Source organism: Myxocyprinus asiaticus, chromosome 16 (genome assembly GCF_019703515.2).
Source record: "Myxocyprinus asiaticus isolate MX2 ecotype Aquarium Trade chromosome 16, UBuf_Myxa_2, whole genome shotgun sequence".
NCBI classification, from domain to species: domain Eukaryota; kingdom Metazoa; phylum Chordata; class Actinopteri; order Cypriniformes; family Catostomidae; genus Myxocyprinus; species Myxocyprinus asiaticus.
Window position 1 is genome coordinate 17921105 of NC_059359.1, and position 13212 is coordinate 17934316.

The 13212-nt window shown below is 39.0% G+C and overlaps 1 protein-coding gene across 4 annotated transcripts in view; it reads left to right on the forward strand.

Moving 5' to 3' along the window:
• Window positions 1–13212, forward strand: part of LOC127453917 (ubiquitin carboxyl-terminal hydrolase 45-like) — a 79906-nt gene that overhangs the window by 62272 nt on the left and 4422 nt on the right. For 2 of the 4 annotated variants that reach the window (XM_051720693.1, XM_051720692.1), the window contains exons 10-15: window positions 2428–2509; window positions 3378–3469; window positions 3748–3804; window positions 3955–4083; window positions 4356–5034; window positions 11335–11432. In XM_051720693.1, coding sequence (XP_051576653.1) covers window positions 2428–2509; window positions 3378–3469; window positions 3748–3804; window positions 3955–4083; window positions 4356–5034; window positions 11335–11432 — 1137 coding nt within the window. Of the gene's footprint in view, window positions 1–1510; window positions 2173–2427; window positions 2510–3377; window positions 3470–3747; window positions 3805–3954; window positions 4084–4355; window positions 5035–11334; window positions 11433–13212 lie in introns of those variants that run through there. The other 2 variants (XM_051720694.1, XM_051720695.1) reach the window with 2 other exon arrangements.

Genomic DNA, 13212 nt, shown 5'->3' on the forward strand with positions numbered 1-13212 from the left:
GTGATTCCGGTGAGGGAGGCAGCACAGAGCAGATGTAATCTCTGATTAGTCTCTCAAAGCATTTGCTGATGATGGGGGTCAGAGCAACTGGACGCCAGTCATTTAAGCAAGTGATTTTGGATTGCTTTGGTACAGGCACAGTGGTGGACGTTTTAAAGCATGTGGGGACCACAGACAAGGAGAGGGAAGGGTTGAAAATGTCCATTAAAACACCAGCCAGTTGGTTCGCGCACGCTCTGATGACACTGCCCGGAATGCCGTCTGGACCCGCGGCTTTGCGGATATTCACCCGTATATACACCGTATATACACTCCGCGAGGGCGGTGTTATTTCCCTCGAATTGAGCATAAAATATATTTAGCTCATCCGGGAGAGAGGCAGCGGTGTTCACGGCGGAGTTTTTATTCCCTTTGAAGTCCGTGATGATATTAATTCCTTGCCACATGCTTCTAGAGTCGGTGGTGTTGAACTGTCCTTCAGCCTTGTCCCTGTACTGGCGTTTGGCTGCTCTGATAGTTTTGAGGAGGGCATAAGTGGCTTGTTTATGCTCCTCCGCGTTCCCGGAATTAAAAGCGGAGGTCCGCGCATTAAGTGCCGCACGAACATCGCTTTTAATCCATTGTTTCTGGTTCGGGTAGATCCGTATAGTTTTGATCGGTACAACGTCCTCTATTCACTTACTGATGAATTTTCAGTGTGCTTTTTCAGAACCAATGTCCAGAAGTGTTTATCTATCTTAGACTATAAGGCAGACAACATCCAAGACAAAAAACATAAGAATTGTAGACAAAACAAACAAAAAACTGCAATGTTGGGTCAGAGCTCGCAACGCAGCAGCCGTTCTCGTCGAACTGAACTCAACAATTGTGGTACCTCCACAATTTCCAAACATTTCACATTCTTAAAATAAAGTAGTGATCCTAACTGACCTAAGACAGGGAATGTTTTCTATGATTAAATGTCAGGAATTTAAATGTATTTGGCTAAGGAGTTTGTAAACTTCTGACTTCATATATATACATACACACTTGTGGCCAAAAGTTTGGAATAATGTACAGATTTTGCTGTTTCGGAAGGAAATTGGTACTTTAATTCACCAAAGTGGCATTCAGCTGATCACAAAGTATAGTCAGGACATTACTGATGTAAAAAACAGCACCATCACGATTTTAAAAAAGTCATTTTTGATCAAATCTAGACAGGCCCCATTTCCAGCAGCCATCACTCAAAAACCTTATCCTTGAGTAATCATGATACATTTTTAATTTGGTACTAGAAAATCACTTGCCATTATATCAAACACTGCTGAAAGCTATTTGGTTCGTTAAATGAAGCTTAACATTGTGTTTGTTTTGTTTTGAGTTCAATTTTGAGTAGAGGTCAATATTAGATCAAAAATTGCAAAAAAGGAACATCTTTCTCTAGAAACTCATCAGTCAATAATTGTTTTGAGGAATGAAGGCTATACAATGCTTGAAATTGCCAAATAACTGAAGATTTCATACAAAGGTGTACACTACAGTCTTCAAAGACAAAGGACAACTGGCTCTAACAAGGACAGAAAGAGATGTGGAAGGCCAGATGTACAACTAAACGAGGATAAGTACATCAGAGTCTCTAGTTTGAGAAATAGACGCCTCACATGTCCTCAGCTGACAGCTTCATTGAATTCTACCCTCTCAACACCAGTTTCATGTATGACAGTAAAGAGAAGACTCACGGGTACAGGCCTTATGGGAAGAATTGCAAAGAAAAAGCCACTTTTGAAACAGGAGAATAAAAATAAAAGGTTAGTGTGGGCAAAGAAACATAGACATTGGACAACAGATAACTGGAAAAGAGTGTTATGGATCTTAACCCCATTGAGCTTTTGTGGGATCAGCTAGACTGTAAGGTGCGTGAGAAGTGCCCAACAAGACAGCCACATCTATAGCAAGTACTACAGGAAGCGTGGGGTAAAATGTCACCTGAGTATCTGGACAAACTGACAGCTAGAATGCCAAGGATCTGCAAAGCTGTCATTGCTGCACGTGGAGTATTTTTTGATGAGAACTCTTTGAAGTAGTTTAAGAAGTTCTAATCATGTTTTTCAAATTGTAATAGTAATTTTTCACTTTATTAATGTCCTGACTATACATTGTAATCAGCTGAATGCCACTTTGGTGAATAAAAGTACCAATTTCTTTCAATAAGAGCAAAATCTGTAAATTTTTCCAAACATTTGGACGCCTATGTGTGTGTGTGTGTGTGTGTGTATATATATAGTATATATATATATATATATATATATATATATATATATATATATATATATGTATTTCCTGTGTCTACATTATTAAATGTAACAATAAAGAGCTCTCTGTGACATAAACTGTCTGAGCTTCATTATCTAACAGAGTGGCATCTAATTGTGTTTACATTGACAGCGGATTAAAGCAGGCATTCTCAAAGCCTTTAACAACCCCACCGAGAAGACAGCTGATGAAGAGACAAAACGACAAGTGAAGGGTACTCTATCTCTGCTTTTGTCACCTGCATTTCACATCACTTATAACAATATTGCCATCTAGTGACAGCTTATTTTAATTCCACTCACAAATGATTTCACTGTTGAAAGGAATATTCTGAGTTCAATACAAGTTGAGCTCAATCAGCAGCATTTGTGGCTTAATATTGATTACCACAAAAAAAAAATTTTTTTTTATTTTTTTCTTAAAAAAAAAGCACAAATCTGTGTTACAGTGAGGCACTTACAAGGAAAGTGAATAGGGCCAATCCGTAAATGATCAAGTACTCACTGTTTCAAAAGCAGAACTACAAGACATAAACAATATGCGTGTAAACATGATTTTAGTGTGATAAAACCACTTACTAATCCTTTCTGCATAAAATTATATCCAATTTTACAACTTTGTTGCCATGACGATGTAATATCAACAAAACCTATAACCCTAAATCAACTGTAAAAATAATGATATAAACAACTTTACAGCTCAAATAATACATGAGTTTTAACAGAAGAATTAATGTAATTGGCTTTATAAAATTATATGCTTCACATTTCTGCCTTTAAAAATGGGCCCCATTGACTTTCATTGTATGTGTCTCACTCTAACCTTGATTTTTGCTACTTTCTTTTTTAAAGAAAAGGACGGACAAGTCTAAATAAATATTTGTGGTATTCAACATTATGTCACAATTGCTGTTGACTGAGCTAAACTTGTATCGAACTCGTAATATTCCTTTAAATTAAGTAATGTTTGAAAAAAAAAAATCTATTAATTTAATTCACCAGAAAAATATACATATTTGTCTTAGTTGTGTTTGAATGTATTAAAATAACATGTTATGCTTGTTTACGTGTTGTGTTGTACAGCTTATGGGAAGGAAGGAGTGAAAATGAATTTTGTTGATCGCATTTTTGTAGGCGAGCTAAACAGCACCATAATGTGCGAAGAGTGTGAACATGTAAGAAGCTCTGCTTTACTATGTGCAATGTCAAGATACAAACCTTGATTATGTTCACAACTATGTAAACTTTTGTTTACATTTGTGAATTGTTTGAATTTTTATGAGACAGCTATATATTATTAAAATGCTATTATAATACAAATAATAATTAATATATTCAAATATTTATAGACTAATTCATTTAAATGCAATTATAATAAACATAATATTTTAAGTCCAACAGTGTTGGATACCACTCTGGATTTCACAATCTAACATGTCTGCTGCACTTTCAGATCTCTGCAGTGAAGGAAGCCTTCATTGACATCTCCCTTCCCATCATAGAGGAAAGGGTGAGGCCAGTTTTAATTTACTGTCCCACAACTTGCGCAGTAACACGTTAAAACATCTATGACTTTGCATAAATCATAATGTTCACAGCTTTCTCAGGATTAGTCATGTGTTTTGAAAGTATGTTTTTTTTTTTTTTTTTTTTTGCCAAGATCTCTAAGCCCACAAACCCTGGTAGACTAGGGAAGAGTGGGCGGGAGCAAGATACTCTTGTCCCCCACAGCGAAGACTCATCAGCTGCCCACTCACAGGTCAATAAAAACAGGAGACTGAGTGGACAGGTATGTGGAACCATTATTATAGAGAAGATAAAAATGTAGTTCTTGTACATGGGCCATGTTCAAAACCTAAAAAATGCTCCTTTTTTTGGCAGAATTTTGAGGTAGAAAGGCATTAATGTGCAGCCAAATGGAAAACTATAATATTATTAGTCTTACATTACATAGAAGATGACAACATACTATTTGATTAAGAGTTCATTGGAGGTTGAAGGGCTTGAGAATAGTGTTTAAAATGACTTTATGTGTGTTTTTATGTATATGTGCATGGTCAGAAGATGCAAGGTCATCATTCGTCCACTTCCCATGATGACCGGGGAGCAGACTCTGTCTTTAGCCGACAAGAGGAGGAGCTCTGTGTTGCTGGACGTGGCCTGACCAGTTACCGGGCTGATACAATGGGCAGCCAATCAGACTACAGCGAGAAGGATTCTAACATGCAAGACAGCAGTAATGATGCAGACAGCGAGGCCTCTGAGAGTGAATGGTCTCCTCGAGTACCATCTGTCCCATCCAGTCACAATAACACCTCAGATGATGTCTTAACCGCCACGGCTACACTCACAACAGCACACCATCCTAAGCCTAACCTGAACCCAAGCTCAAGTCCCACTCCCTTGCCCTCCCTTCGACCTCTACAGGGCAGCGCTGTAGAGCATCTTGTCAGTGCTGTGTCGAAGCTGGGCCTGGTTCACACTTCCACTGACACTTTGCCCATCAGCCACAGCCCAGATGAACAGACTGAGACCCGGGAAAGGGAGAGAGATCGGCAGCACCACCAAGGGGCCTTCCAGGCTCTTTGTCACAGCTACACGCCCAGCTCTAAAGAGTGCTCTGTGCAGTCCTGCCTTCACCAGTTCACCTCTGTTGAGCTGCTCATGGGCAACAATAAACTCCTTTGTGAGAATTGCACTGAGAGGAAGCAGAGACAGATTAAGAGGAGCAGTGGTGCAGGTTAGAGCTTTGTTTATAATAACATGCGCATAGAGTGGCCCCCGAAGTATTTGGACACCTTAGACACACTTCAAAATGTATGAATGTCATTACACTAGATAAAGTATAGAGCCTAATGGCATTTACTTTAAAGAAAAATGGCATAAGCAGCACACTGTTCAAAGAGAAAATTTCACAAAAAGAAGTTTGTTAGATTTAAAGGGGACCTATTATGCAAAATTCACTTTTACATGGTGTTTGAACATAAATGTGAGTCGGCAGTGTGTGTACACAACCACCCTACAAAGTCCACCCACACCTCTTTCTTATATTTCTATTAATCAAAAACAGTGTCTCAAAATGATCGGTTTTCGTTTCTGCTCTAAAGTGACATCACTTTAGAGCAGGCCACGCCCACGACTGGTGACGTTCTCCACCCTATTATCATAGATCCCCCCTGAGTGATCTACACATAGTCCGCCATTTTTTTCCGCGCTGGAGCAGCTACGGTGAGAAGAATAATGTCTCAGCTTCGTAAGCGTCATAAGTGTTCTGTTGTAGGCTGTAAAATTGAACAAAAGAGTCTTCGTGTACTCCCAGCATCAGAGCCACTGAAGATGCAGTGGACATGTTTTGTTTTTGAAGCAAATGTGCCCCAAAACATACCAAAATTCATGTATGTTAGTGCAAATCATTTTACACCAGACTGCTTTGTGAATGAGGATCAATATTGTGAAGGTTGCACGGGAAAGGACGAGTCGGGAAGCTCAGACACCGTCAAAGTAAAGCTTTTATTTTCTGCCCTCTTCACAGCCTGTACACTCTCTATAGTGTTTTCCTGGGTTCACTCAGATAGCTTCACCAATAACAAAAACTCTCCATAAACATAAACATCTTAAAAGACATGCAGCTTTTTGACATTCAGGACACACGCCAACACTGGACTGACGTGTCGTTCTCTCTCTGCTTCTGACGGTGGCGTGGCTGTTTATATGCCGCTCTCCCCAGCTCACTGGAATTAGAGACAGATGTTAGACATAATCTAGCTCTGGTGTAAGCACCCTTACCGCTTTCTCTCTCTCCGGACGGGCGCTCGACCACGCCCCCGCTGCCACAAATATAAAGCAGGATTTTCCAAATATTTGATTCTCAAGCATGGATCAGTACCAACTGTTCGTGTTCCAGCTTTAGTATCGCACTTTATATTTTGTTAATGTTTGCAAATCGCCTTTCCGAATGTGCTTGTTAGCTGATTCCATGGCGAATGCAGCTAAAGTTACCATTGTCTCTGATTGTATTCACGGAGACCAGAGCTACGTCGTTATTTTTGCATTTACTGTCTGTATAATAATAGGGGGCGGGGAGAAGCAGCTCATTTGCATTTAAAGAGACACACACGAAAACAGCGTGTTTTTGATTCCACCTAAAAAGAGGCGTTTACAACATGGTATAATAAATTATCCGTGGGGTATTTTGAGCTGAAACTTCACAGACACATTCTGGGGACACCTGAGATTTATATTACTGGTTAGTGGAAAATTAGTGGCTCTCACTCTCAATGGGGCACATGGTAAGTTGTGCGTGGAGTGCAGAAAGTAGCATGAGCCTCCACATGCGTAGTCTCCGCGGTGTCATACACGACAAGCCACGTGATAAGGTGCGTGGATTGACTGCAACTAAGACTTGTCCTCCGCCACCCGGATTGAGGTGAGTAACCGTGCCACCACGAGGACCTACTAAGTAGTGTGAATTGGGCATTCCAAATTGGGAGAAAAGGGGATAAAAAATTAAAAATATATTAGAAAACTAAACATATACGGTCTAAAATTAAGATGGAAAATATTTAGACCCTTTCTGGTTGTCAAATTTTAGCTGAACATGTCCATAGTTAAAATGATGAACTATGTTACCAGCTGCTTGGACACTTGTGTGAACTTGAGGGGAACTGACTTCATACATTCACTGAAGGAATATTCCGGGTTCAATACAAGTTAAGCTATGTCGACAGCATCTGTGGCATAATGTTGATTACCACAAAAATTATTTTGACTTGTCCCTTTTTCTTAAAAAAAAAAAAGAAAAAAAAAAAAAAAATCCTTGTTACAGTCAGGAACTTACAATGGGAATGGTACGAATCCATAAATGTTAAAATACTCACTCAAAAGTAAAGCCATGAGACGGTAACAACAATATGTGTGTTAACATGATTTAGTGTGATAAAATCACTTACCTTTTCTGTGTCAAGTTATATGCAATTTTACAACTTAAAACCCCAAAAAGCTGTTAAATCGGTGATTTAAACAACTTTACAACTCAGATAATACATGAGTTTTAACAGAAAAGTTAATGTAAGTGCTTTTATAAAATTATAAGCTTCAAATTTCCGCCTTTAAACCCTCCAAAAATTGGCCCCATTGACTTCCATTGTAAGTGCCTCACTGTAACCTTGAATTTTCACTTTTTTAAAGAAATGGAGGGAAAAGCCTAAATTAATTTTTGTGGTAATCAACATTATGCTACAAATGCTGTCAATTGAGCTTAACTTGTACTGAACCCGGAACATTCCTTAAAATGATTTGGGACCAGTTGTTTAAAATGGCAAAAATGGCTAAGGGAAATTAAATTATTTCTGAGAAATGGTCTAGCATCAGTGGTTTACAGATTATGCTTGTTTTGATATTTTCTCTAGCAGTGCAATTCAAACATTTTTAAGTGTGGCTTAAGGGTCAGTATACTTTTTGGGGGACAATATCTGTACTTGCATACACCGATCAGCTTCAACATTAAAACCACCTGCCTAATATTGAGTAGGTCCCCCTCGTGCAGCCAAAACAGCGCCAACCCGCATCTCAGAATAGCATTGTGAGATGCTGTTCTTCTCACCACAATTGTACAGAGCGGTTATCTGATTTATCGTAGACATTGTCAGTTCAAATCACTCTGGCCATTCTCTGTTGACCTCTCTCATCAACAAGGCGTTTCCATCCGCAGAACTGCCGCTCACTGGATGTTTTTTGTTTTTGGCACCATTCGGAGTAAATTCTAGAGACTGTTGTGTCTATAAATCCCAGCAGTTACAGAAATACTCAAACCAACCCATCTGGCATCAAAAATCATCCATGTGATTATCTAATCAGCCAATTGTGTGGCAGCAGTGCAATGCATTAAATCATGCAGATAGGGGTCAGGAGCTTCAGTTAATGTTCACATCAACCATCAGAATGGGGAAAAAATTCGATCTCAGTGATTTGGACCACGGCATGATTGTTGGTGCCAGATGGGCTGGTTTGAGCATTTTTTTAACTACTGATCTCCTGGGATTTTCACGCACAACAGTCTGTAGAATTTACACCAAATGGTGCCAAAAACAAAAAGCATCCAGTCAGGTACATGAAAGCTGTGATGGAAAATCAGGGATATTTCACCAAATATTGATTTCTGAACTCTTCTTAAGTTAAAACATTAGTATTGTGTTGTTTAAAAATTTATATTAACTTGTTTTCTTTGCATTATTCAAAGTCTGAAAACACTGTCATTTTTGTTATTTTGACCAGTTGTCATTTTCTGCAAATAAATGCTCTAAATGACAATATTTTATTTGGAATTTGGGAGAAATGTTGTCAGTACTTTATAGAATAAAACAAAAATGTTCATTTTACTCAATCACATAGTACCTATAAATAGTAAATCCAGAGAAACTGATTATTTTGCAGTGGTCTCTTAATTTTTTCCACAGTGTGTGTGTGTGTGTGTGTGTGTGTGTGTGTGTGTGTGTGTGTGTGTGTGTGTGTATATATATATATATATATATATACACACACACAGTTGAAGTCAGAAGTTTACATACACCTTAGCCAAATACATTTAAGTTTTTCACAATTCCTGACAATTGTAGAAAACATTCTTTGTCTTAGGTCAGTTAGGATCACTACTATATTTTAAGAATTTGAATGTCAGAATAATAGTAGAGATAATTATTTATTTCAGCTTTTATTTCTTTCATCACATTCCCATTAGGTCAGAAGTTTACATACACTTTGTTAGTATTTGGCAGCATTGCCTTTAAATTGTTTAACTTGGGTCAAATATTTTGGGTAGCCTTCCACAAGCTTCTCACAATAAGTTGCTGGAAGTTTGGCCCATTCCTCCAGACAGAACTGGTGTAATGGAGTCAGGTTTGTAGGCCTCCTTGCTCGCACATGCTTTTTCAGTTCTTCCCACAATTTTTCTATCGGATTGAGGTCAGGGCTTTGTGATGGCAACTCCAGTACCTTGACTTTGTTGTCCTTAAGCCATTTTGCCACAACTGAGCTTTAACATCCTGGCTGATGTCTTGAGATGGTCTTCAATATATCCACATAATTTTCCTTCCTCATGATGCCATATATTTTGTGAAGTGCACCAGTCCCTCCTGCAGCAAAGCACCCCCAAAACATGATTCTGCCACCCACATGCTTCACGGTTGGGATGGTGTTCTTCGGCTTGCAATCCTCACCCTTTTTCCTCCAAACATAACAATGGTCATTATAGCCAAACAGTTAATTTTTTTGTTCCATCAGACCAGAGGATATTTCTCAAAAAAGTAAGATCTTTGTCCCCATGTGCACTTGCAAACTGTAGTCTGGCTTTTTTATGGTAGTTTTGAAGCAGAGGCTTCTTCCTTGCTGAGCAGCCATTCAGGTTATGTCGATATAGGACTAGTTTTACTGTGGATAGAGATACTTGACTACCTATTTCCTCCAGCATCTTCACAAGGTTCTTTGCTGTTGTTCTGGGATTGATCTGCACTTTTCGCACCAAACTACGTTCATCTCTAGGAAACAGTATGCATTTACTTCCTGAGCGGTATGATGGCTGCATGGTCCCATGGTGTTTAGACTTGCGTACGATTGTTTGTACAGATGAATGTGGTACCTTCAGGCATTTGGAAATTGCTCCCAAGGATGAACCAGACTTGTGGAGGTCCACAATTTTTTTTCTGAGGTCTTGGCTGATTACATTTAATTTTCCCATGATGTCAAGCAAAGAGGCACTGAGTTTGAAGGTAGTCCTTAAAACACAGCACTGTGCAAATGTTTTAGGCGCATGTGAAAAATGTTGCATAGTGAGGATGTCTTCAAAAAATAATGCCTTAAATAGTTTTCATTTATCAATTAACATCATACAAAGTCCAGTAAACATAAAAAAGCTAAATAAATATTTGGTGTGGCCACCTTTGTCTTTAAAACAGCCCCAATTCTCCTAGGTACACCTGGATAAAGTTTTTCTTGGTTGTTGGCAGATAGGATGTACCAAGCCTCTTGGACTCACCACAGTTCTTCTATCTATTTAGGCTGTCTCAATTGCTTCTGTCTCTTCATGTAATCCCAGACTGACTCGATGTTCAATCGGGGGCTCTGTGGGGGCAATGCCATCTCTTGCAGAGCACTCTGATCTTCTAATCTGTAATTATAATCTTTTCTATTTGCAAAAGTAATGTTTGGGATGCTAAAATGTATTTTTCCTATTGACACACTAAAGCTGAAGATATAAATAACCATCTTAAGACAAATGATTTTGTGAAACATCTTAAGTGCCTAAAACTTTTGCACAGTACTGTACATCCACAGGTGCACCTCCAATTGACTCCAATTAGCCTATCAGAAGGTAATTGTCTCATTGCCTAAAGGCTTGACATCATTTTCTGGAATTTTCCAAGCTGCTTAAAGGCACAGTTAACTTAGTGTATGCAAACATCTGACCCACTGGAATTGCGATATAGTCAATTAAAAGTGAAACAATCTGTCTGTAAACAATTGTTGGAAAAATGACTCGTGCCATGCACAAAGTAGATGTCGTAAACAACTTGCCAAAACTATAGTTTGCTAATATGAAATCTGTGGAGTGGTTCAAAAATGAGTTTTAATGACTTAAACCTAAGTTTATGTAAACTTCTGACTTATTAAAACCACCTGCCTAATATACAACACACAACAGTCTCTAGAATTTACTAAGAATGTTGCCAAAAACAAAAAAATCATCCAGTAAGTGGCAGTTCTGTGGATGGAAATGCCTAGTTGATGAGAGAGGTTAACAGAGAATGGCCAGACTGGTTCGAACTGACAAAGTCTACAGTAACTCAGATAACCGCTCTGTACAATTGTGGTGAGAAGAATAGCATCTCAGAATGGTTGATGCAGGACTTCCTCACAGTCGGCATGTTAAGCATTGCAATTTCTCCTATTGGTTTTTCAGCAAGTTGATTGTTTCCTCATATTTTCTGTGGTGTATTTCTCAATGAACAATATGTTGTACATCACTTGTTTCGTGTCTGTTTTTCAGACAAGAAGGCTGAGAAAGTATACACCAGCGCCCGGAAACAGATGCTCATCTCTTCACTTCCCCCAGTGGTCACTCTCCACCTTAAACGCTTTCATCAGGTTTGAACCCTTAGTATACAGCAGTAAATACCACCTGAGTAGCTGCAGTCTTTATATGTGTCACATAAGTACTTACTTTGTTTCTTTTGCTGGCAGTTTATCACTGAAACATAACTGCAGCATCTATCTTGACTAGTAGATATAGAGGGTGAAATTTAATTTGATAAAAAGGTCATTGTGGTCTTTAGAAATCAATTAACTGAGTAAAAGTATACTAGGAACATTTTATAATCATGGTGAGTAAGCTCATATACAGTTGTGCTCAAAAGCATACCCTTGGAGAATTGGTAATATATGTTCCATTTTTAAAGAAAACATGAGTGAGCAGGCAAAACACATTTATTTCTTATGGGATTCATATTCAACTGTAGGTTATAACAGAATGGCACAATCATAAAACAAGACATGGCAGCAATGAAAAAAATTTAATGACCCCTGTTCAAAAGTCTGCATACCCTTAGTTCTTAATACTGTGTATTGCCCCCTTTAGCATCAATGACAGCGTGCAGTCTTTTGTAATAGTTGTCTATGAGGCCCCAAGTTCTTGCAGGTGGTATAGCTGCCCATTCGTCTTGGCAAAATGCCTCCAGGTCATGCAGAGTCTTTGGTTGTCTTGCATGAACCGCACGTTTGAGATCTCCCCAGAGTGGCTCGATGATATTAAGGTCAGGAGACTGTGATGGCCACTCCAGAACCTTCACCTTTTTCTGCTGTAACCACAGGAGGGTCAACTTGGCCTTGTGCTTAGGGTCATTGTTGTGCTGGAAAGTCCAAGAGCATCCCATGCGCAGCTTTCATGCAGAAGAATGCAAATTGTCTGCCAGTATTTTCTGATAACATGCTGCATTCATCTTACCATCAATTTTCACAAGATTCCCTGTGCCTTTAGAGCTCACACACCCCCAAAACATCAGTGATCCACCACCATGCTTCACAGTGGAGATGGTATTCTTTTCACTATAGGCCTTGTTGACCCCTCTCCAAACATAGTGCTTATGGTGACCATAAAGCTCTATTTTGGTCTCATCACTCCAAATTACAGTGTGCCAGAAGCTGTGAGGTGTGTCAAGGTGTTGTCGGGCATATTGTATCCGGGCTTTTTTGTGGCATTGGTGGAGTAAAGGCTTCTTTCTGGCAACTCGACCATGCAGCTCATTTTTGTTCAAGTATCGTCGTATTGTGCTCCTTGAAACAACCACACCATCTTTTTCCAGAGCAGCCTGTATTTCTCCTGAGGTTACTTGTGGGTTTTTCTTTGTATCCCGAACGATTCTTCTGGCAGTTGTGGCTGAAATCTTTCTTGGTCTACCTGACCTTGGCTTGGTATCAAGAGATCCCCGAATTTTCCACTTCTTAATAAGTGATTGAACAGTACTGACTGGCATTTTCAAGGCTTTGGATATCTTTTTATATCCTTTTCCATCTTTATAAAGTTCCATTACCTTGTTAAGCAGGTCTTTTGACAGTTCTTTTCTGCTCCCCATGGCTCGGTATCTAGCCTGCTCAATGCATCCACATGAGAGCTAACAAACTCATTGACTATTTATACACAGACACTAATTGCAATTTAAAAAGCCACAGGTGTGGGAAATTAACCTTTAATTGCCATTTAAACCTGTGTGTGTCTAACAAGGCCAAACATTCAAGGGTATGTCAACTTTTGATCAGAGCCATTTGGGTGATTTCTGTTATCATTATGATTTAAAAAGGAGCCAAACAACTATGTGATAATAAATGGCTTCATATGATCACTATCCTTAACTATTTTTTGCATGATCAG